General features: G+C 35.1%; 1 protein-coding gene across 1 annotated transcript in view; it reads left to right on the plus strand.

Annotated features, from left to right (window-relative positions):
* The window catches only part of SCYL2 (SCY1 like pseudokinase 2), a 54292-nt gene that overhangs the window by 1890 nt on the left and 31088 nt on the right, over positions 1-21314 (plus strand). The window contains exons 2-4 of the mRNA XM_087814854.1: positions 11285-11489; positions 15228-15385; positions 17628-17772. Coding sequence (XP_087670980.1) covers positions 11313-11489; positions 15228-15385; positions 17628-17772 — 480 coding nt within the window. The 5' untranslated portion in view covers positions 11285-11312. The remainder of the gene's footprint in view (positions 1-11284; positions 11490-15227; positions 15386-17627; positions 17773-21314) is intronic.

The following is a 21314-nucleotide window of genomic DNA, read 5'->3' on the forward strand; positions in this document are numbered from 1 at the left end:
ATACATGGCTTTTGGTTATGCAGCTTCCTCTGCTTGGAAATGCATTTCCTTCCTTTTTCATCCAGTTAATGCCTGCTCATCATTCATCTCCCTTCAGGAGACTTTCCTGATTAGGGTAGATTCTTCTAATTGTATGTTCTCATAACAGCAGTGCAGAGTTGCCGTATTTATTAATACTTAATCATTTAATGAGGTGTTCCTCATCTTCTGGTACTGTGGAAGTGCTTAAAAAATGTTTGTGAAATGAATGAATTCACTGAATGCTTGCTAAATGTTCCAGGACTTGTGCTAAACATCTTACATGCCTCCTGATCTTTAATCCCATAGAAATCACTTGAGGAATAGGTGGCGTTTCCCCCTTTTTAAAGGTTAGAACTAGTGTTAGGGAGGCTAGTTGGTGCTCATGGTGCGAGTATTAAGTATTAGAACTGGCATTTGAACCCAGGTTTTCTTTCCACTGAAGGTTGTGTACTTAATCATATAACACTTAACTCTCACACTGTACATCAGAATCACCTGGGGGAGCTGCTCAGAATACAAATGCCCTCACCACACATTTATAGATTCTGATCCCAGTGGTTTGAGGTAGTCCATAAGCATCTATATGGTTTAACAAGGTATTCAGTCATCAGATGGTATTAGATGTTCACTAGAGTTTGAAAACCATTGTCTTAGATAACACTTCAGTATTTTTTGTGTCAGTTTTCACACACTGTACTACAGTGTATTTCGATTTTATATGTTCTTAAGTCAAGGAAGAACTGTAGCCCCATGTGTCATTTTGTTAGATTTCCTACCCAGTTATTTCTTTTCCTCCTTTTCTAGCCCAAGAGGCTGAATAGTAAGACTTTGCCACCCCAGGGCTTCTATTTCTTTTTTTTTAAATTACCATAATTTAAAGAATCTGATTGATTTCCTGTAGTAAAAACTACACCAGTTACATGAGCTGGAACTGCCTTCAAAAGAGTTGGATATAATCTCTCCTCAGATCTTACTTATGTTCAAATTACTAATTTGATATTTAAGCATATGTTTCCTCATAGTCTCATGTTGCTTTTTAAATTTTAGTGTACAACGATCTTAAGTTTGTAAGCAGTGATGGAAACTGAATGTTTTACTTCTTTCTTCTACTGTATCTAACTAGCATAGTGCTTTCTACTTAGTAGGTTAGGTACCCAATGATTTGTTGAATGGATGTGTACTTCACAGTAGTGATTTATGCTTGTTTCTTAAAATCAGGTTTTTCTTCTGTAAGTAATCTGTTCTAGCTCAACTGATAATAATTCAATACTTTCTGTGGTTTCAAAGAGAATGATTGTACTCAACTGGTATAATTGTTTTCTGAGTAAGATTCAGTGTGACTTCTGTATAGACCAAAGAATGGTAGTAACCAGGTTTTAAAAACTATATCTTTCTGAAACTTTTACTAATCTCTGAATGCTCCCACAGGAAAAAGAAAACATGTATTTCAAGAATGTATCTCAGGATCATTTTACTTTAGGTATAAACAGATAAGCACTGCATATAGAAGTATAGGTACAAAAATTCCCCCAAATTTTATGAAGCATTTTACCAAAGGTATTTATGTCATAGTCATGTAATTCTTGTTTCAAATTACAAAATTTCATTTTATAAATGCTTAACTATTAAAATGAATATAGAAGTGGTATTCTTTTATTTTTAATTTTATTTATTGATTTTTAGAGAGGAAGGAAGGGAGGGAGGAAGGGGAGAGAGAGAGACATCAATGTGAGAGAGAAACATCAGTAGCTTGCCTTGCACATGTGCCCTCCTGAACAGGGATCAAACCCACAATCTGGGTATGTACCCTGACCGGGAAACGAACCACCACCTTTTGGTATACAGGACAGCTCTCCAACCAACTGAGACACATTGGCTAGGGTGAAGTGGTATTCTTTTATTTTCAGACATTTACATAGAAAGAAACCTCAGACCCTGGTGCCTCCTTAAGGAATAAAACTATTTTGAGTTCATTTTTATTCATTTATGTTATTGTTCTTTGTAGTCAATGTGTAATATTTAGTGCTTGTTTAAAGTCTAGTCTCAGCTATGTGCCATGAGACTAACAGTTACTAAACATAATTTCATTATTAGATGTAATTACAGTAACCTTTTTATTTGCATTACAATATTTCCAATAAAAATGCAAGCTAATTCTACTTTACAGTATTTTCTTCTTGGCGAATTAAGGGACTCTTTGCACTTGTGTTACTTGAAAATTCAGGACATATTTTTAGCATAAATATAATTTTAGCTACTATATTCTTGCTATATCTAGAGTTTATGAGTAGACAGAACTAAAAGAATTGCCATTTCCTTTCAACTACCTGCCATCAGGTGCTGTAATACTCAACCCACTTTCTGCCAGGTGCATGTAAAATCTTGTAATACAACAGAATCACCTACTGGTTCTACTTAAAGCCAAGTGATGGCTGAGCCAGATGGTAGAAAGGTATAATCTTGGGATCATACTGAAGTCTCAAATCTTATTTTGGCTGAGATTTAGGAGGGGAAGATAGTTGAATTTCAAGTGAATTCTTGTGGTGTACAAGGGGAAATGGCTTATATGAATAAACATTTCTGTCTTTTATAACTTTGTCTTTGGAAAAAATATGCTTATTTCTTTATTCATTAATCAAGTGAAAATTTGAAAAGCTATCATTTAGTTTAAGAAAAGATACTTGGAGTCTAGATTTCTTATATGTCCAAAGGCTATTGCTAATAATTCAAAATCTTGTTTTATAAGCTCATTCAGTTAGCCTGTCCTTGGCCTCTGTTGCTTTCATGATTCTCCTTGGGTCACTGTTTTCAAGCCCACAGTATTAACCACTGTACTGCTCATGGTGCCCGAATTTTGATCTTCAATCAAGAAGTTTTTTCTAAGTTTTGTACTGCATATCTAAAAACCTGCTAGATGTATCTCCATATGAAAGTTATTAAGGCAACTCACATTCAGCATGTCCAAAGCTGAGTTCTTCCCCCATAAGAGAAACAATTGTCTCCTTTAAGTCCTGCCTTGCTAGGTAGTTTCACTCTCTACCTGGACTCTGAAATTAGAGACCCAATTGGGATTCCTAATGTCGTCCCTTCCCTTTGTCTAATTGATCAGTAAGTTCTCTTAGTTCTAACTCATACTCGTTTCTTAGTTTTCCCTTTCTTCCCTTTCCTTACTGCTACTTCCTTAATTCAGCACCCTCTCTTTTAAAATTTTGATATATAATATATAAAAGTGCACAATGAAATTTAATATGTGATTATAAACTAAACATCCATTTAACTAGCACCTTTGAAACACCCCCTCCACTCACCATCTCTTTCCTATCTTCATCTCTATTTCTGTCTTTTCCTTTGTTTTCTTGCTTTGTATAGCAGTGTGTGCTCGATCCCCCCCCCCCCCAACCTACACATTGATGTTCTCTTGAGTCTTGCCCATTCCCTACTTTCACCCCTAGTATATCATTCATTCTGCTTAATGAATTGGTCATCTTACCTCATGCCTGAAATCCTTCCGTAGCTTATTATAGCTTGATTTCTTACTACCTTATTCCCTTGGTGATCTGGCTTTTCTGTCTCCTTTCTCTACTTCCTTCTTATACTCCAGCTTTTATCTGAACTGCTTTGTTATTACTCCAGTGCTCCTGCCATTCACTATCTAGTCGACTCCTACTCACCTTTAAAGACATCTCTAGTACTACTGTTTTGGGGAAATTTTCTTCCATCTGTTCCTCTTCTTTTTGCTCCTATAACACTATGTGTTATATTTTTAGCATTTTATCACTGTAGACTAATGCTATGGTTGGCTTACTTCTCTGTCTCTTGCCCCTTTAATGGTAAGATCTTTCATGACTTATTTTTCCTTTCTTCCCAGTTTCTTATGTGGTATCAGGTACATAGTGAGTATTCAGTAAGTGTTAAATAATTCACTAGATGAATTTCCATGCCTATTCCTACCTTGCGTATAGTAGTGTTGGCACTGTTTAGACAATGGATAGGCATCTCAAATTTGAATATAAACTCTGAAAATATTCTTTGTTTTCATACTAAACTATTTGTAGGTTTCAGATCACATTGGAGGCTTCCTCCCCTTCATGTCTTGGCACATCCTTTCTAGAATGCTCCTTCCATTTTTTTTTTTACCTGAAAAACACTTCATTTTTAAGCCCATTTTTGTGTTCCCATAATGTGGTACATTTATACCACTAGCGAATTGCTGTAAATCATTGGAGGTCTGAGTCTGCTATTGGACTGAGTTCCTAAAAAGCAGATGTGGTTCCACTTACATCTGTGTTCCCACTGTCCAACAAATGCATGACGTGTAATATGTAACTACTCAGGCGGAGTTAGAGAAATGCATATGTAGGTTTTAAGTAGGATTTTTGTGTCCTTTCACCTTCCCATCAAAATCAGCAGCAAATGTTCATAGAGAACAATTTGGCGTAGCAATAAATGTTTCATAATGTCAACAGCAACATTTTCTAACTGCTTACAGAAACACAGCATTAAGCTAAAAAGGGAAAGTGAATCTGTTTCTATTTACAGACAGTTCAAATCTTTAATAGAAGAAGGTAAGTTATATTTGCAATATAATTTAATTAACAGAAAATAGGGTATGAAATAGTGTTTCTTTAGTCCAGTGGCCTTTTTTTTGCTTGTAAATAGTTTACTTGTTTTTAGTCCAGTAAATATTTTTACTTGGTATTCTCTAATTTTTAATAACAATGTACTTCTTTGTGTGTGTTTTAAGTTGATGGCATCTGAAATTTTTGTCAAGCGTTAAGGTAGTTACAAAGGATCTAACTTCTGTATTGTCTATTTTACTTTCATGAAAACCTTGAAGTTTTGCTTATTAGTTGAAATAAATTTGTTCCTACGCATTCCTGTGATTTCCATCTTGCTTCTTAGTTATAATTTTGTGATAGATAAGACATGGGGTCTTTCTGTCTTCAGTATTTCTTTTTATCTTTATTGTTGAAAGTCCCCCTTTTTTCCCTGTGACCCCCTTTACCTCACTTCTGCCCCCCCTTCCCCAAGGCCTTCACCATGTCTTCAGTATTTCTTACAGACTTCTTTTTGCTTCGCTCATGAGGAACTTTTTCTCAGGATTAATGCATTCTCAAATTGCCTTTGTCCTACCCCCCAAAGTTTTTTATACCCAAGTAAATGCTGTATAATAAGACTGGTATGGCTGAGAAAAATACTTTTATTGGGTAAAGTGAGAGAAAATTGTAAAGAAAGAAAGACTTGGTTAAGGAAAATTTGCAAGACAGAGGCTTGTCCTCAGGGGAATCAATTTTAGAAAAGAGCAGACGTGGAAGATTGGAAGAGTGATAGGGTTTTAAACTTTTTTTTATACCATGGACTCTTGAGAATCTAGTGAAGCCTATGGACCCCTTCTCAGCGTAATATTTTAGTATCAGCTTTTTAATTTCTACAAAAGCTTCTGGGATTTGATTTGATTACATTGAACCTGCAGATTCATGGTGAAAATTGACATCTTAACAATATTGAGGCTCCCAGTTCATGAACACAATCTTTTCATATATTAGTCTTCAATTTTTCTCAGCAATTTTTTTTGGTTTTTATTATACAAATCTTGTCTCTCTCATTAAATTTGTCTATAGATATTTCATGTCCTTGAAATGGTATATTTGAAATTTCATGTTCAGTTGTCTTTCTAGAAAATAGTCTTTTTAAATGTATTATTCTTGTATTCTGTTACCATGGTAAACTCACATATAAGTTCTAGTAGCTTTTTTATATATTTCTTCTGACCTTCTGTGGTCCTTGATCATGTTACTTAGGAATACAGAGTTTTACTTCTTCCTTCCCAGTCTGAATGCCTTTTATTTTGTTCTTTACTGCTTTGGCTAGGACCTCCGTTAGGGTATTGCATAGAAGTGATAAAAGCAGATATCCTTACTTTGTTCCCAAACTTAGGGAGAAAGCCATCAATCTTTCATCTTGAAATATAATATTAGCTTTAGATACTCAAAGATACCATTTATCAGGTTGAGGAAGTTTTTGTTCTTAGTTTGCTGAGAATTTTTATCGTGAATGGGTATTGAATTCTGTCAAAAATTTTATTGCCTTTACTGAGATGATATGTTTTCTTTTCTCCATTATTCAGTTAATACAATGAATTACATAGATTTGTTTTTGAGTGTTGCATCAACCTTGCGTTCCTGAGATAAATCCCACTTGGTTGTGGGGGTTTGGATTTGTTGGATTTGATGTGTTAATATTTTGCTAAGGATTTTTACATGTTGATGAGGGATATTCATGTTCAGTTAACTTATTATGTCATTATTTAGTGGTGGTATCACGGCAGCACAGCCTATATAACATGAAACTTTCTGGAAGAGCTTGTGTATGGACTTGGTATTATTTTTTCCATAAGTGTTTGATAGAATTCAACAATGAAGGCTTCTGAGCCTGGAATTTTCTTTGTGGTGAGGGTTATAGGTATGAGTTAAATTTCTTTTATATGGGATTATTCTGACTTTCTGTTCTTCCTTGAGTCAATTTTGGTAGTTGTGGCTTTCAAGGAATTTTCCATTTTGTCCAAGTTGTTGAATTAACCAGCATAAGGTCTTTCATTAAATAATACGTGATTCATTTTGAATCTGTAAGGCATAGAGAGTTAGAATCTGTAGGATTTCCTCTATTTCTGATATTGGTCATTTTTTTCTTAATGTAGCTACAGGTTTACCTGTTCAAAAACACGGATTTGGGCTTTGGCCGGTGTGGCTCTGTTGGAGCATCATCTGAATGCCAGAGGGTGTCAGGTTCTGTGCCTGGTCAGGGCGCACACCTGGGCTGCGGGTGGATCCCTCGGGGGAGCACCTTTGGAAGGCAACCAGTCCCTGTTCTCTCTCGAGTTGGCGTCTCTCTCCCCTCCCCCCTCCTGAAATCAATAAGCATGTCCTTGGTGAGGATTAAAAACATGGTTCAAACGGACAAACAAAACAACAGATTTGTGCTTCATCATTTTTTTTCCACATCTCTATTATTTAAATAGAGTATAAAATTACATTAAATTTAATGTGTTTCATTTGTTTATACTTTTTTCCACATTTTTGTTTTTTAATCCTCACCCGAGGATATTTTTCCATTGCTTTTTCACAGAGAGGGGAAGAGAGAGAGAGAGAGAGATTGATTGACGTGAGAGAGACAGGGATTGGTTGCCTCCCACAGGGGCCGAGGATGGAGCCCTTGGCTGGAATCGAACCCGGGACCCTTTTGTCCGTGGGCCAACGCTCTCACCACTGAGCAAAACTAGCTAGGGCTTTTCTGAAACTTTTTTTTTTTTAAATATGTCTTTATTGATAGAGTGAGGAAGGGAGAGAGAGAGAGAAACATCAATGATGAGAGAGTCATTGATCAGCTGCCTCCTGCACTCTGCCAACTAGGGATCGAGGCAGCAACCTGGGCATGTGCCCTGATCAGGAATCAAACCCTGATCTCCTGGACCATAGGTTGGTACTCAACTGCTGAGCCGTGCCTGTAGGGCTTTTCTACACATTTTTGAGCTTAATTTTCTCTCTTTTTCCCCCTGTCATCCTAAGGTGGAAGTTTAGACCACTGATTTTGGATTTTTTCTCCTAATGTAAACACTTAAATTAGCTATAAATTTCCCACTAAGCACTGCTTTGCCTACAGATTTCCCGCAGATTTTTCATTTTCATTTACTTAAAAATATTGAAAATTTTTCTCTGATTTCTGTTTTAGCCCTTGGGTTATTTAGAAGTGTTGTTAAATTTTGAAGTATTTACATTTTTTCTAGATAATTATCTGTTCTTGATTTATAGTTTAAGTTCATTGTGGTCAAAGGATATGTATTATTTCAGTAGTTTTAAATGTTGAGATGTGTTTTATGCCCAGCATATAGTCTGTCTTAGTGAATGTTCCATGTATACATAAAAAAAAAAAGTGTGCTATTGTAGATTGTTTTAGGTCAGATTGTTTGATAGTGTTGTTCAGGTCTTCTGTACCCTTGTTGATTTCTTTCTACTTGGTCTCTGTCAGTTACTGAGAGACGACCCTTGAAGTCCAACTATAATTGTGGATTTGTCTTTTTAGTTCTATCACATTTCGCTGCATTTATTTCAAAGCTCTCTTACTGAGTGTGTACACAGATTTGTTATGTCCTTTTGAAGAATTAGGAACTTTTTATTATGAAATAAATGCCCCTCTTTGTGTTGAAGCCTATTCTGCCTGTTACTAATGTAGCCACTCCAGCTTGGTATATTTTCACTTTCTTTTACTTCTAAACCATCTTGTAAAGTGGTTTTAAAGTGGGTTTCTTGTAAGCAGCATATAGTTGGGTCTTGCTTTTTTAAAAATCTAGTTTGACAGTCTGTTCCTTTTCATTGGAATTTAAAATGATTTACATGTCATATATGTAAACATATGGTTGAATTTAAATCTACTGTTTTGATACTTGTTTTCTATTTGTCTCATTTGTCTTTTGTTCCCTTTCTCTCTTCCTACTTCCTTTTATATTAGCTCAGTTTACTTTAGGATTCCATTTTATTTCCACTATTGGCTTTTTAGCTATATCTGTATTATTTTAGTTATTACTCTAGGGTTTATAATATGTCTTTAACTTGCTACAACCTACCTTCAAATGACATTGTACCTACCTCACATATAATGTAAGAATCTTTCAAAACTATACTTCCATGTCCTCTCTTGTGTCCTTCGTTTATTTTGTCTTATTATTTTTAAATTTATTTTAAATATCTCTTTATTGGTTTCAGAGAGAGGAAAGGAGAGGGAGAGAGAGAGAGAAACATCAATGATGAGAGAGTCATTGATCGCTGCCTAGCCCACCACCTGGGCATGTGCCTCAACCCGGGAACCGAACCTCAATCGCCTGGATCTGGATCCTAGGTCGACGCTCAACCCCTGAGCCACGCCTGGCCGGGCTATTTTGTCTTATTTTTTACTTAAGTACAATACACTTTTGTTGTTTTGCTTTCAGTGATTTGCTGTTTTTTAAAGATAACATGAGAAGTTTTTTTTTTATATATAGCCATATAATATTTCCAGTGACCTTCATTTATGTGGTAGATCCAGATTTCCATCTGCTTATCTTTTTCCTTCTGTTTAAAGAACTTCCTTTAATATAGCTTATAGTGAATATCTCTTGGCAACAGATTCCCTCAAATTTTGTTTTCCCGGAAAAGTGTTTATTTCATAGTTATTTTTGAAAGTATGTTTCCCGTGACTTATAGAATTCTAGGTCAACAGTTTTTTTTAGTACTCATTCGGTTGTTTTCTGGCTTGCGTAGCTTCTGATAAGTATTGGGAAATTTGTATCTTTGTTCTTCATAATTTGCCTGTTTTCTCTGGCTGCTTTTAAAATTTTTCTCTTAACCACTGATTTTCAGCTATTTATATGACATGTCTAGGCATAGTGTTCTTTATGTTTATCCTGCTTATGAGTCATTGAATTTCTTGGTGTTTTCATTGAATTTGGAAAAAGTTTTGCCCGTTATTTTTTCAAATATTATTTCTCCTCTCTCCTCCTCAATTTTGGGATTCAGTTATATATGTTAGACCATGATATTGTCACTGAGACTTCATTTATTTTTCCCCTCAGCCTTTTACTATATATCTTCAGGTTTCACTAATCTTTTTTCCCCCTACACTATCTAATGTGTTAATTACAGCCTCTGAATTTTTTGAGCCTTGTTTTTTTCATCTCTAGAATTTTCATTTGGGTTTAAAAAATATATTCCATTTTCTTTCATTATGTTCATGCTTTCGTTTAAATATTTGGACATATAATAGCTTTTTAATGTCTTTGTTAATTCTGTAAGCTATCATTTTGGAGCTTGTTTTTATTGACTGATTTGGTCTTGATTATGATCATATTTTCTACCTTCTTGGCCTGTCTGATAATTATCGAGTGCATGCTGAACATTGTGAATGTTATATTGTTTATTATCTAAAAATGTTTTTTGTTTTCCTTTAATGAGTATAAGGTTTTGTTCTGGTAGGCAGTTAAGTAACTTGTGATTAGTTTGATCATTTGAGGATTGCTTTTAGTTTGTTAGGGCAGGTTTAGAGTAGCTTTTACTCTAAGAATAGTCTGTCGTACTAGTAAGGCATGGTCCTTCTGGGATTTCTACTGAATGCCTTTAATGATCAACAAGGACTCTTCACTCCAGCTAGTGAGAAATTAAATGATTTGCAGCCTTGTGTGAACTCTGGAACTATTCAGCTCATGGCTCCCTAGTTGGTCCTTGTCTAACTCTGTGGGATTTCACACTATGCATGTGCATCTTAGTATTTAACAAAGCATCAAGGGGACCCCTGCGCACATTTCTAGAGCTCTTTTTCTGCATGGTAGTTTTCTCTCTGTGTCTCTCACTCATTTGAAAAATATTTCCCCCTTACTCTTTGCAATTCTATCCCAGAACTCCCATCTACCTCAGCATCCTTAAATTTCAGTTTGCCTCCTCAACTTTTTAACTCAGCTAGACTGCCTCTTGGAATCTGCTCTCTGCTCTTCGGTTTGCATTGTCTCTAGGCAGAAAGCTGGGGTAGTCCTAGGGTTCACCTGGTTAGTTAGCTTTCTCACTGGGATCATATACCTGTGCTGCCTGGCTGTTCAGTGTTTGAAAATGTTTATTTAATATATTTTGTCCAGTTTTTGGTTGTTTAAGAGAGTAAGTTCAGTGTTTGTTTCTCTGTCATGGCCAGAAGTGTGTAAAATTTTAAATATATTTTTATGACCTATTGTTTGTGCATGTTTTATTATCCTTTTGCCATCAATACTTTTTCTTTTAGAATATATTCTCAAATGACTTCACAGTTCAACAGCAATTATTTTAATGAGCAAAACTTTTATAAAATACAAATTTATTGCTTAGTATACCATTGGTTCCTTTCAAGTTTTATATGGCTGTTTTTAGCATAAAGTAAGATTCAGACCCTCTACACCACTGTATGGCTTAAAGGGTCCAAGTTATATAGTTGAGCAGCATTCATATCAGTGTCAACTATAAATAAGTCTTTTTCTTCCTGGTCTGTGACAGTTGAGTTTTAAGAGAATATTTTGGTTTGTAGACTTAGCTTTGCACACAAATTATGTTGGATTCTCAGAAGACCAAACCAACATGTAGCTTTTATTTCTGTAGGATTGTTTTGCTCGTTGTTTGAGTATGTTAGGCTTTTCGGACTAAATAAGGAATGTTAAGTGTTTAAATAAGTAAAAACAAATGATCAGAGCTCCCCTATCCCCCTGTGTTTCTAGGTAACTCTAAGTACCCAGTTTTGCAGCCATGGAGTCCATGCTTAATAAGTTGAAGAGTACTGTTACAAAAGTAACAGCTGATGTCACTAGTGCTGTAATGGGAAATCCTGTCACTAGAGAATTCGATGTTGGTCGACACATTGCCAGTGGTGGCAATGGGCTAGCTTGGAAGATATTTAATGGCACAAAAAAGTCAACAAAACAGGTAAGTTTTAATTGAGTCCAGTTGGAAAAAACACACATGCTACTAAGTATCATAATGTGCATTTATGCATTTTTATGATAAGAAATGCCAAAAATGATGGGTTCTTTCTCATTTTGTGTAATGAAGTCATACAAAACCAAATGCTTTTAAACATGCTCTGAATCTCCTGGTTATAAATATATTTTTTGATATATCATCATATTTTATAATTTAATTTTGCCTACGTAATAAACATATCAGCTGAGCAAATGAGTGTGTAGTATTAGATTTTAATATTTAGCAAAGTGTATGTTTTAGAATAAAAATTGTCGTGTTCCTTTTCATATTTGTCGTCAAGGTAATGGTAAAATACCCAGTTAAAATTTTCCACCATTAAATGCATTCATATTTAGTGCATTGTTTTTCCCTCTTTAATTCTATAGCCTTCTAGGAAATAGATTCCTGTAATATTTTTTAGTGTTTAACCTGACCGTTTTTACCATCAGATTTCATACCTAGTATTAATAGTTAAAAATAAATAAGGGTATATCTTGTTATCTCTTAAGTCTTCTCAAAACCACCTTATTGTTAACTTAATCTAAATAAAAATGTAGATTTTATTTTCTCCTTTTGAGAAAGGAACATTGGCCTCAAATCACATGGAAAACAAAGAGCATGATACTTGGCAGTCACCCCTGGTCAGTCATGAAAGGCCCATAAAATAGAGATCTCAGGGAACGACTGTGTTTCAAAAACCATCTCATAGGTTAGTGGAGGTCATGATTGTTGTTAGGGAATCCTAGGCATATTGGTATATGTTAACTTAGAGTTTATTGCTTAAACTGTCTTGTTTTCAGCAAGTGTTCAACTTTGCAGTAAGCAAAGTAGCTTTTAAAAATTATAAATTAGGCCTATATCAAAATATATATCCAGTCTCCATTTTGGGAAATATTAGTTTTTAGAATAAATCATTTATTTCATAGCCTTTGTTGTTTAAAAATAGGGTATTGAGAAAAAATACTCTTTAGTGGGTAACATTTATTAATAATGTATTTTAAAGACTATGAAGTGAATAAATGGAGAGTAGAGTGCCAAATATGGCTTACATTTTGTTTTAGTAATTTTTGTGTAAAAAAGAATCTCAGTTTTTATTTAGAATTAACAGTTGTTGAATCTTAAGTGGAAGATGTATTGGATGATTGCACTACATTATCTTTTTGGTATGTTTGAAAATTTTCATAATGAAAAGTTGAAAAGGCTTTTAATTCAAGATGATAATTAAAAGCTTCTAGTAATTGCCTATCTTTACTGACTACCTGTAGGCAATAAACATCAGAGTGTCTTCTAGGTATAGATCCTGTGGTGGATACAGAGACACTTAAGGCATGGTTTCTTTCTCCAAGAAACTTGTCATACATATAAGGTGGCAGGAGTTTTACATAAGTGATGTGATATGTGTTAGCAGAGTGGTTAGTATAGTGAAGTACTAGAAGGCAAACAAAAATTAGAAATTAGATGATAGTCTATTCTGATGAAAGGTTTTGAGGTGCAGGCTAAGAGTTTTCTCTTAGGATGTAGGTATGAGGCCCAAAGAGTTAGTTAATTAGTAACAGCTTTGTTGAAATTGGTTTATTTTAATGAACTGATTGGAACAAAGAAAATATTTTTAAGGTAGTTGATAACCTGTTCTGACCTATGTAGGCATCTTTCATCTTTGACCTAAAACAAATGTCTGAGAGAGAATTTTGTGTTGTTTCTTCATCTTTGTGAACTGTAGTGTTCCTCCTTAAGATTTGTGAAACTGTGAAACTTATGAGCCATTTCATATGATCTTTTTTTAAGGACTTAACACATTTTGAAAAAACACACATTTAAATTAGATGCATTTATAAAATGTGTTGTAGCAGAACACTTACTAAAATAAGATTGTGCACATGAATAGTGAGATAGAAACATGAACTTCTAGGTCATTTGTTTCTAGTTCAAATTAATAGTACATAATGCTCTTAGCTCCTGAATGTCCTGTGTCTCATAATGATCAAAAGAAATAAGATTATGTATTTATATATGAGTGTTATTTAAAGCTCTCACTCAAATGATTGTTGTCCTGAAGGCATGTGTCATGTTTTACTGGGGTGCTCTATGTATATTGGCCATGTGTTGTTTCTGGGGTGACAGAGTGGTGTATTGGATGGGAACGTGGACCCTAGGGTTAGACTGACTACGTGTGAATCTTCATTCTTCATGTTACCAGCTTCGAAGTCTTCAATAATGCATTCATCTTCTTCACAGTGCCCTCATCTGTGACTTGAGGATAATAACGTGTCTCATAGGGTTGCTAGGAGGAATGTAGTAATTCCTAAAAAGTACACAGATGCTTGGAATGGGATGTTAAAATTCAGTAACTAAATATAAATAGTCCCTTTATATTACCACTTTCAGAGACTCAGTTCTCTAATATCCATAACTCATTTGTACATATGTAAGGAGTCTCCAACTTAAAACAAGTTGTATTTGAGAAATTTACTGGTTTGGAATTCTGCAGTGAATCTCTGTTATGTGATTAGGTTGCTAAGTTAACTTGTGAAAGCAATAATGATAATGTGGCAAAAATAATCAGAAGAGAATAACAATAAAGTGGAAATATACTGTCTTGCATATTGAAGTTTAGTAGTAGTAGATTTAATTAGAAGTTTTTGAAAGAGACTTTTATAGAAATTCTGGAAGGGCCATTCTGGGGGAAGGTGGAGAAGGGTGTAGGGAGATAAATGGTGATAGACAGAGACTTGATTTGGGGTGGTGAACACACAGTACAGTATACAGATGATGTGTTGTAGCGTTGCGCACCTGAAACCTGTATAACTTTGTTAACTAGTGTCAACCCTAGTAAATTCTATAAAAATGGACAAAAATCTTTCAAAGAATTTTGAAAGGCTAGTATTGATTCTTGCTCATTTTTGCTTCCAGCTCTATTGGTTTTATGATGGAGATCTAGCAGTGGTAATATATCAGCTATCAATATGGCTATTTTTTGACTGATTTGTTAAGATTGGGCAACTGGATGATAACTAGTTTTCCTTGGGTAGTGGAGAGAATGAAGGCAAGACGACAGTTAAGGAAGAGGTGTGATTTTAGTTGTATAAAATAAGCTGTGAATGATCTCAAAGAGAGGTGGTAAGAGAGCATCGTCCTGTACTGGTAACCATTCCCATTTCTACCCATAACAAGATGGGGATGGGAGGAAGGAGAGAGAGAAATTATAGGTTATTCATATGTAAAAGGTGCTTGGAAATTGTTTTGTATAAACAGTTACTCCCAGACATGTACAGTCTTTCTTTCAAAAAGCATTTCAAAATTTTGTAGTATATTCCAGGATTTGAATAGCATTTTGAATAGCATTTTGAATTTTTAAACATTTTAACTTTTATTTGAATTCTGGTTATATAAGAGACTACTAAACAGGGGACGACACATTACACAGTTTATATATACCTCTGATACCAGATTCATACGTGGAGATTTTCCTATGTTCTTCTTAGATGCTCTGGGTCTCATACCTTTAAAAATATTCAGATTTACTAATCATAAAGAAACCAACTTTTTGATATCAGAGAAGTATTACAATGGTGCTAAAATTGCCATGATACTAGTATTTTGGAAATAGTATTTAGTTATTTGTAGACTGTTGTGACACTTAAATAAAATTTTACTACTTTTATATATTCTTGATTAAAATTAGTTACATAATTCTTTTATTAGGAAGTGGCTGTTTTTGTCTTTGATAAAAAGCTGATGGACAAATATCAAAAATTCGAGAAGGATCAAATCATCGATTCTCTAAAACGAGGAGTCCAGCAGCTAACGCGCTTACGGCACCCTCGGCTCCTTACTGTCCAGCATCCGTTAGAGGAATCCAGGTAAATTCTCATAAAAACGTGTGTCAGAGACTTCCCGAGCAAATAGTTCAAAATAACTTTATATATGAAATCTGCCTATACGGTATACTGTCAGTGAAAAAATTTTTATAAACTGAGTGTTGAGTTCTTAAGGATTAATTATTTTCCTAAAATTTATTTGCATATTCTATGTATGTGTCTATTTTTGAAATATTAATGGAAGCTTTCTGCACATTTGCCGTGAGTCTGTTCTTATTCTACGCTCGGCACTCCAGTAGTCAAAGTGGAAGATGCAAGAGGAGCGTAGAATAAATACAGTCCCCATCTGAAAGTAGAGGTCCTTGTTCATTTGCTGGAATTTCTTGTCCTCTCTCCATTGATTCACCATTTGGGGCTATTTTTATGTGTGTTCCAGGTACTGTTATAGACATTTAACCTTCTACTATGCCTAGTGTGTTAGTCCATAGCCCTCAGTTACTCTGCCATCTATTTTTCTCAAGGATGAGCTTGGGAACTGTTGCTGAGAATGACAAGGAAATGACAAGGAAATGAAATTTATGTTGTGTCACCTTAATTGGATTCTCAAGCCTTTAGTGCTTTTAATATTCCATTGATACCCTAGCTGTATAAACTCATAACCCCTAATATATTCCTTTTTCCTTCCTACTTAGCAGACTGTATTCCCTCTCTTAATTCAGAAGGTCTTAACTAAATGGTTTGCCCAATGTGTTTGTGGACCCTAGGACTTTAAGGATGGAGTGGAACAGGCAGGTGGGGAAACAGAGCTGGCAGGTTCCAGCCCTCCCATCTCTCTTCAAACAGGCATTGTTGCTTGTATTTATTTTATATATGGGATTTCTGCATAATTCACTGACCCACTGTCACTCCCCCACCCAAGGCACAAGATCCTTTCTTTCTATCTAAAAGAAAAACAAACTGAATATTTATCCTGTGAAAAAGTGTATTGAGTGCTTAACACTTGTTTATGCTCACAATTATGTAGAACTGAGGAACAGAGGCATTACTTAAGCCACATAGTTATGACACCTGATTCTGAACCCGTGGTTTTTCCTCCACTGTACCCTGCTGTGCCTACTCAGAAGTATGCTCATGTGTCTCTTACAGTGGTATTTTTATTGCCCTTCTTTTTATGAATGAACCCAGAAGACTATAGTTGTCTCTTATGTAGCACTCACTACTGTGATCCTACTATCCCAAAGTGCGCTAAGGTTTGTTTGCCACACTTGTCCTGTGCTTACCTGACTCTGTTTGCTTGTGCTGCCTCCTTGGAGTGTTTGCTGTCAGGGTCTGTCTATAGTGTCCCCTATCAGAATGCTATGTCTTTGCTGTTTAACTTGTATCAACAATCTCTCTTATTTCACCATTCTATTTCAAGTCTCCTGAAGGGAGGAGGGCCAATGTTTGATGTTTTCTCTGTCTTTGCAGCTTCTAGTGTAGTGGTTTAAATATTGTAGACTAGGGATTTATTGGCAATTATGAAGGAAGGTAATTCAGAGATTACTTTAACACACCTTTACTGTTAAGTTGTAAAAACTGCAAAGCACTGATAGAAATAGGAACACTTAGGGAAGGAAAAAATAACTTCCAGTTTTTAATGAATCAGTATGTGGCGATGACACTGGAATTATCCAAAAGAAATGTGCTGTGGGAAAGTAAATCCAGATCAAAGCCCAGCGTTGGTTGTGTGTGGGGGGGCTGGGTAACGTGGAGGGAGTGGAAAGTGGGTAATAGGTGAGTAGTGGGTTAAGGGGGCCATGGAATGAGGAGTTAAATTAAAAGGGCTGTGAAGGAGTCGTCTTGATTCTTGGAAAATAAAAAGAGCAAGGTTAAAGTATTCTGAGTGACTTTACACTGTGATTTTATAGAGACTTGGTTTTCTATTTTTTTCCCTTAGCTTATGACATAAGCAAGAAAGTAAAAGAAATTTTACTTGATGATTGCTTGCTATAAGGTTAATAAGGGTTTGCTCAGTAAAAGGTAGTAAGGGTGATAGTTATTGTAGAGGTTGTTGGGGGAAAGTTTTAAAAAAATGTGTCACAACTGTTATAGCACTTAGTATAATTCATATGCAGAGCTTCCTGACTTTGTTTTATTGGTTTGAGTTGTTATGTTAATGATGAAAATAAATCTAAAATAGTTTACGTTCTTGTTGATTAATAGGACCACTAATATTTTATGTATATTTGATTTTGATAATGTGGAAAAAATGATAGTGAATAACCCTTTTTCTTTTTTAAAACAGGGATTGCTTGGCATTTTGTACAGAACCAGTTTTTGCCAGTTTAGCCAATGTTCTAGGTAACTGGGAAAATCTGCCTTCGACTTTGTCTCCAGACATTAAGGATTATAAACTTTATGATGTAGAAACCAAGTATGGTTTGCTTCAGGTATGCATTTTTACTCATCATGTGGAAATAATTTTTTTCTTCAAAGTTGTTTTCGGCTATTTCAAACTTATTAGCCTATAAAGTACTTTATATGAACTTCTGCATTTTTTCAGTAATTTAAAAATTATTTGTCCTAGAATTTTCTGTAGTTTATTTCTAAGCTTAAATTGTATTTTGTGTGAAACATAACATTGGTAACCTTTGGATAAGGGCACTTACTAACTGGTGAATGGGGTGATTCCCTTTTGATTTTTTTGAGTTTTAAACCTTGTGAATTCATTTCATAAATATTAAGTTGAAATAATAAAGTACTTATAACAATATATCCTTAAAGAAATTATTTAATGGGTATCAGGAGATTCAGGTATGTCCACATTTTCTGATTTTTCTTTCCCTGCTTAGCAAAATATCTTCAGTTCTGTAGAGTAAATTTATGCAGTAGATTCTTAGTTCCTTGGGGACAGAGTTCATTCTATTTATTATTTTTAACAGTTTTATTAAGGTATAATTAATTGGCATACAAAAAACTTCACATATTTGAAATACACGGTTTTGTAAGTTTATAGCCATCACTACAATCACAATAATGCATATAGCCCCCCACCAAAAGTTTCCTCATACCTGTTATAATCCCTCTCCCCTGCTCTTTCTTATTTTCTATCTCTCGCCCTAATTTGTATTTTCTAGAATTTTGTAAATGGCTTTATACACTACGTACTTTCTTTTTTGGCCTGGCTTCTTTCAATCAACCTAATTGTTTTAAGATCCATCTGTATTGCTGTATGTATCAATACTTTTTAATTGCTGAGTAGTAGTCCATTGTATGGATATACATATCATAGTTTGTTTACGCATTCACCTGTTGATGGTCATTTGGGTTGTTCCCAGCAGCAAATAAAGCTGCTGTGCACATTCATGTGCAAGTTTCTATATGGACATATGCTTGTATGTCTTTTGGTTGAATACCTAGAATTAGAGTGGCTAGTTCAAGTGGTGCATATATATATACATATATATATATGTATATATTTCATTTTTTAAGAAACTGACAAACTGTTTTCCAAAGTAGTAGTGCTATTTTATATGCCTACTGCAGTGTATGAGAGTTCATTTTTTTCATATCTTTGCCAAAATGTGGTATGGTTGGTTCTTTTAATTTTAGCCATTCTAGTAGGTGTGCAGTGGTATCTCATTGGAGTTTTAATTTGCATTTCCCTGATGACTAATGATGTTGAACACCTTTCCATGTGCTTCTTTGGCATCTCAATATCTTTTTTGGTGAAGGCCTGTTGAGATCTTTTGCCCATTTTTTTGAATGAGTTGTTTTCTGGAATTGAGTTCTGAGATTTCTTTATACGCTGTGGTCACAAGTCCTATGTTAGATGCAAATGTTTTCTCCAGTCTGTGGCTTATCTTATTCTCTTAACAGTATATATTTTTAAATTGTGGTAAAATGCACATAACATAAATTCTAGTATCTTAATCATTTTTAAGATTGCAGTTAAGTGACATGAAGTACATTCACATTGTTGGCAACCATTACCACCATCCATCTCCAGAACCCTTTCACCTTGCAAAACTGAAGCTGTACTGGCGGAATAATAATTCCTGCACTCCCCTCTCCTCCCCCAAGTTCCTGGTAACTACCATTCTGTCTCTATGAACCTGACTTCTTTAGGTACCTCATTTAAGTGGACTCATGTAGTATTTTTCCTTTTGTGACTGGTTTATTTCACGTAGCATAATGTCCTCAAGGTTCATCATGTTGTAGTGTTCATTCATTTTTTTGAGGAACCAGCATACTGTTTTCCATAGAAGCTGCACCATTTTATAGTTTTATCTGTAATTCACAGAGTCCTAATTTCTCTACATTCTCACCACCATTTGTTATTTTCTGTCTTTAGGCCAGTACCACACTGTATAGCTTCGTAGTGAGTATCTGAACTTTTTCCCCCAACCATAAAGTACTTCCAAAGATAACTGAAATAATTATGTAAAAGTACTTATCAAATTAGTGCCTGAAATATACAATAAGCATGCAATAAGTTTTTTTTCTCCTTATAAAGTTAGGAAAACTTTTCTAGGATTGAAAAACTTTACATGATTTATAAATTATGTTTGAGGAATACGTATTTTTTTAAAGTTAAATCTTACATGAAATTCATGGTTTCAGATGTGTTATAGAACTGAAAACATTCAGTTCTATAACATTATTAAGCTCTTACCTGCTTATTGTACTAGTCACTGAGGATAAATATTCAGGCAGTTAGAAGTAGCAGGTTATATCAGAAAGTGGTGAAAAATGAAACTGAAAAGATAGAAAAAGGTCTTGTTGGTGATGGGGAACACTAAAGGATTTTAAGCAGGCAAATTGCTTGGTCTAATGTACATTTTAGAGATACCATTCAAGAAGAATGGAATTTGGGGGTAGGGAAGACATGGGAAATAATTCCTGCTGCACAGGGTTATTTTTCAGAATCAAATGTATAAATGTCTAAGTGCTTAGCATAGTGCTTGCATGCAAAAAAGTGGTAAATGATAGTTTAAAAAAAAGTCTTGGTCAAAAATCATAGGAAGGACTAGAGGTACAGAGTGAAGTCACAACGGCGGAGGTAGGATAAGCCCTGATGACTATGGGCATGAGAATTGTGAGTGTTGTGGAGTCTAATATGATTTCCCACATTTATTAAGAAGTTGATATACCATCATTTTAAATAATTTACCAGCTGGGACCTACACAGGTTCAGTGACTTGATCAAAGTTGCAAGACTAGTAAGTGATGAAGTGGGGACAGGAACCCAGATAATTTTAAATTATACTTTCTACACTCTTTACTGTTGACTTGCCTTCATGTTGAAAACTATAAGGGAGTTTTTAGAGACTTCATTCTCATATTTGTTCATTAAGCAAATGTTTACTAGTCACCTTTATATAAGTCTGGCACAGTTTTGGGTGCTGAAGGTATGGCAGTGAACAAAGCAGATACAGATTCCTGCCTTTGGAACTTCCATACTCTTGGGGGAAGAAAGACAATAATATATAGTACATTAGATTACAATGATAAGTGCTTGTGGAGAAAAGAAGAGCTAATGGAGAAGAAGGAGTAGTTTGGATGGGGAGGAAAGGGGAGTTGCACTTTTGATTGGGGTACTCAGGAAATCTGTTACTGAAAAAGGGGACATTTGAGTAAAGACCTGAAAAAAGCAAAGAAGCAATACCAGGGGAAAGTGATCTAGAAAGAACAAATGGCAAGTGCAAAGTCCCTGAGACAGGATCTGCATGACATGTTCAAGGAGCAGTGAAATACCTGGAGTGGTGAGGAGTTGAAAATAAGAAGACGAGTAGTAGGAGATAAGGCCAGGGAGTTAATGCCCAGTTAGGTCCTATTAGGCCCTGAAAGCCAGAGAAATACTTTGGATTTTACTGAGAGAAAGGAAAGTCTTTGGAAAGTGACATGGTCTGGGTTATGTTTTAACAGATTACTCTAGCAGCTGTATTGAGAATTAAACTATGTAGTAGAGCAGCAGTTTTCAGCCCTTTTC

Source organism: Miniopterus natalensis, chromosome 2 (genome assembly GCF_054644295.1).
Source record: "Miniopterus natalensis isolate mMinNat1 chromosome 2, mMinNat1.hap1, whole genome shotgun sequence".
Taxonomy (NCBI): domain Eukaryota; kingdom Metazoa; phylum Chordata; class Mammalia; order Chiroptera; family Miniopteridae; genus Miniopterus; species Miniopterus natalensis.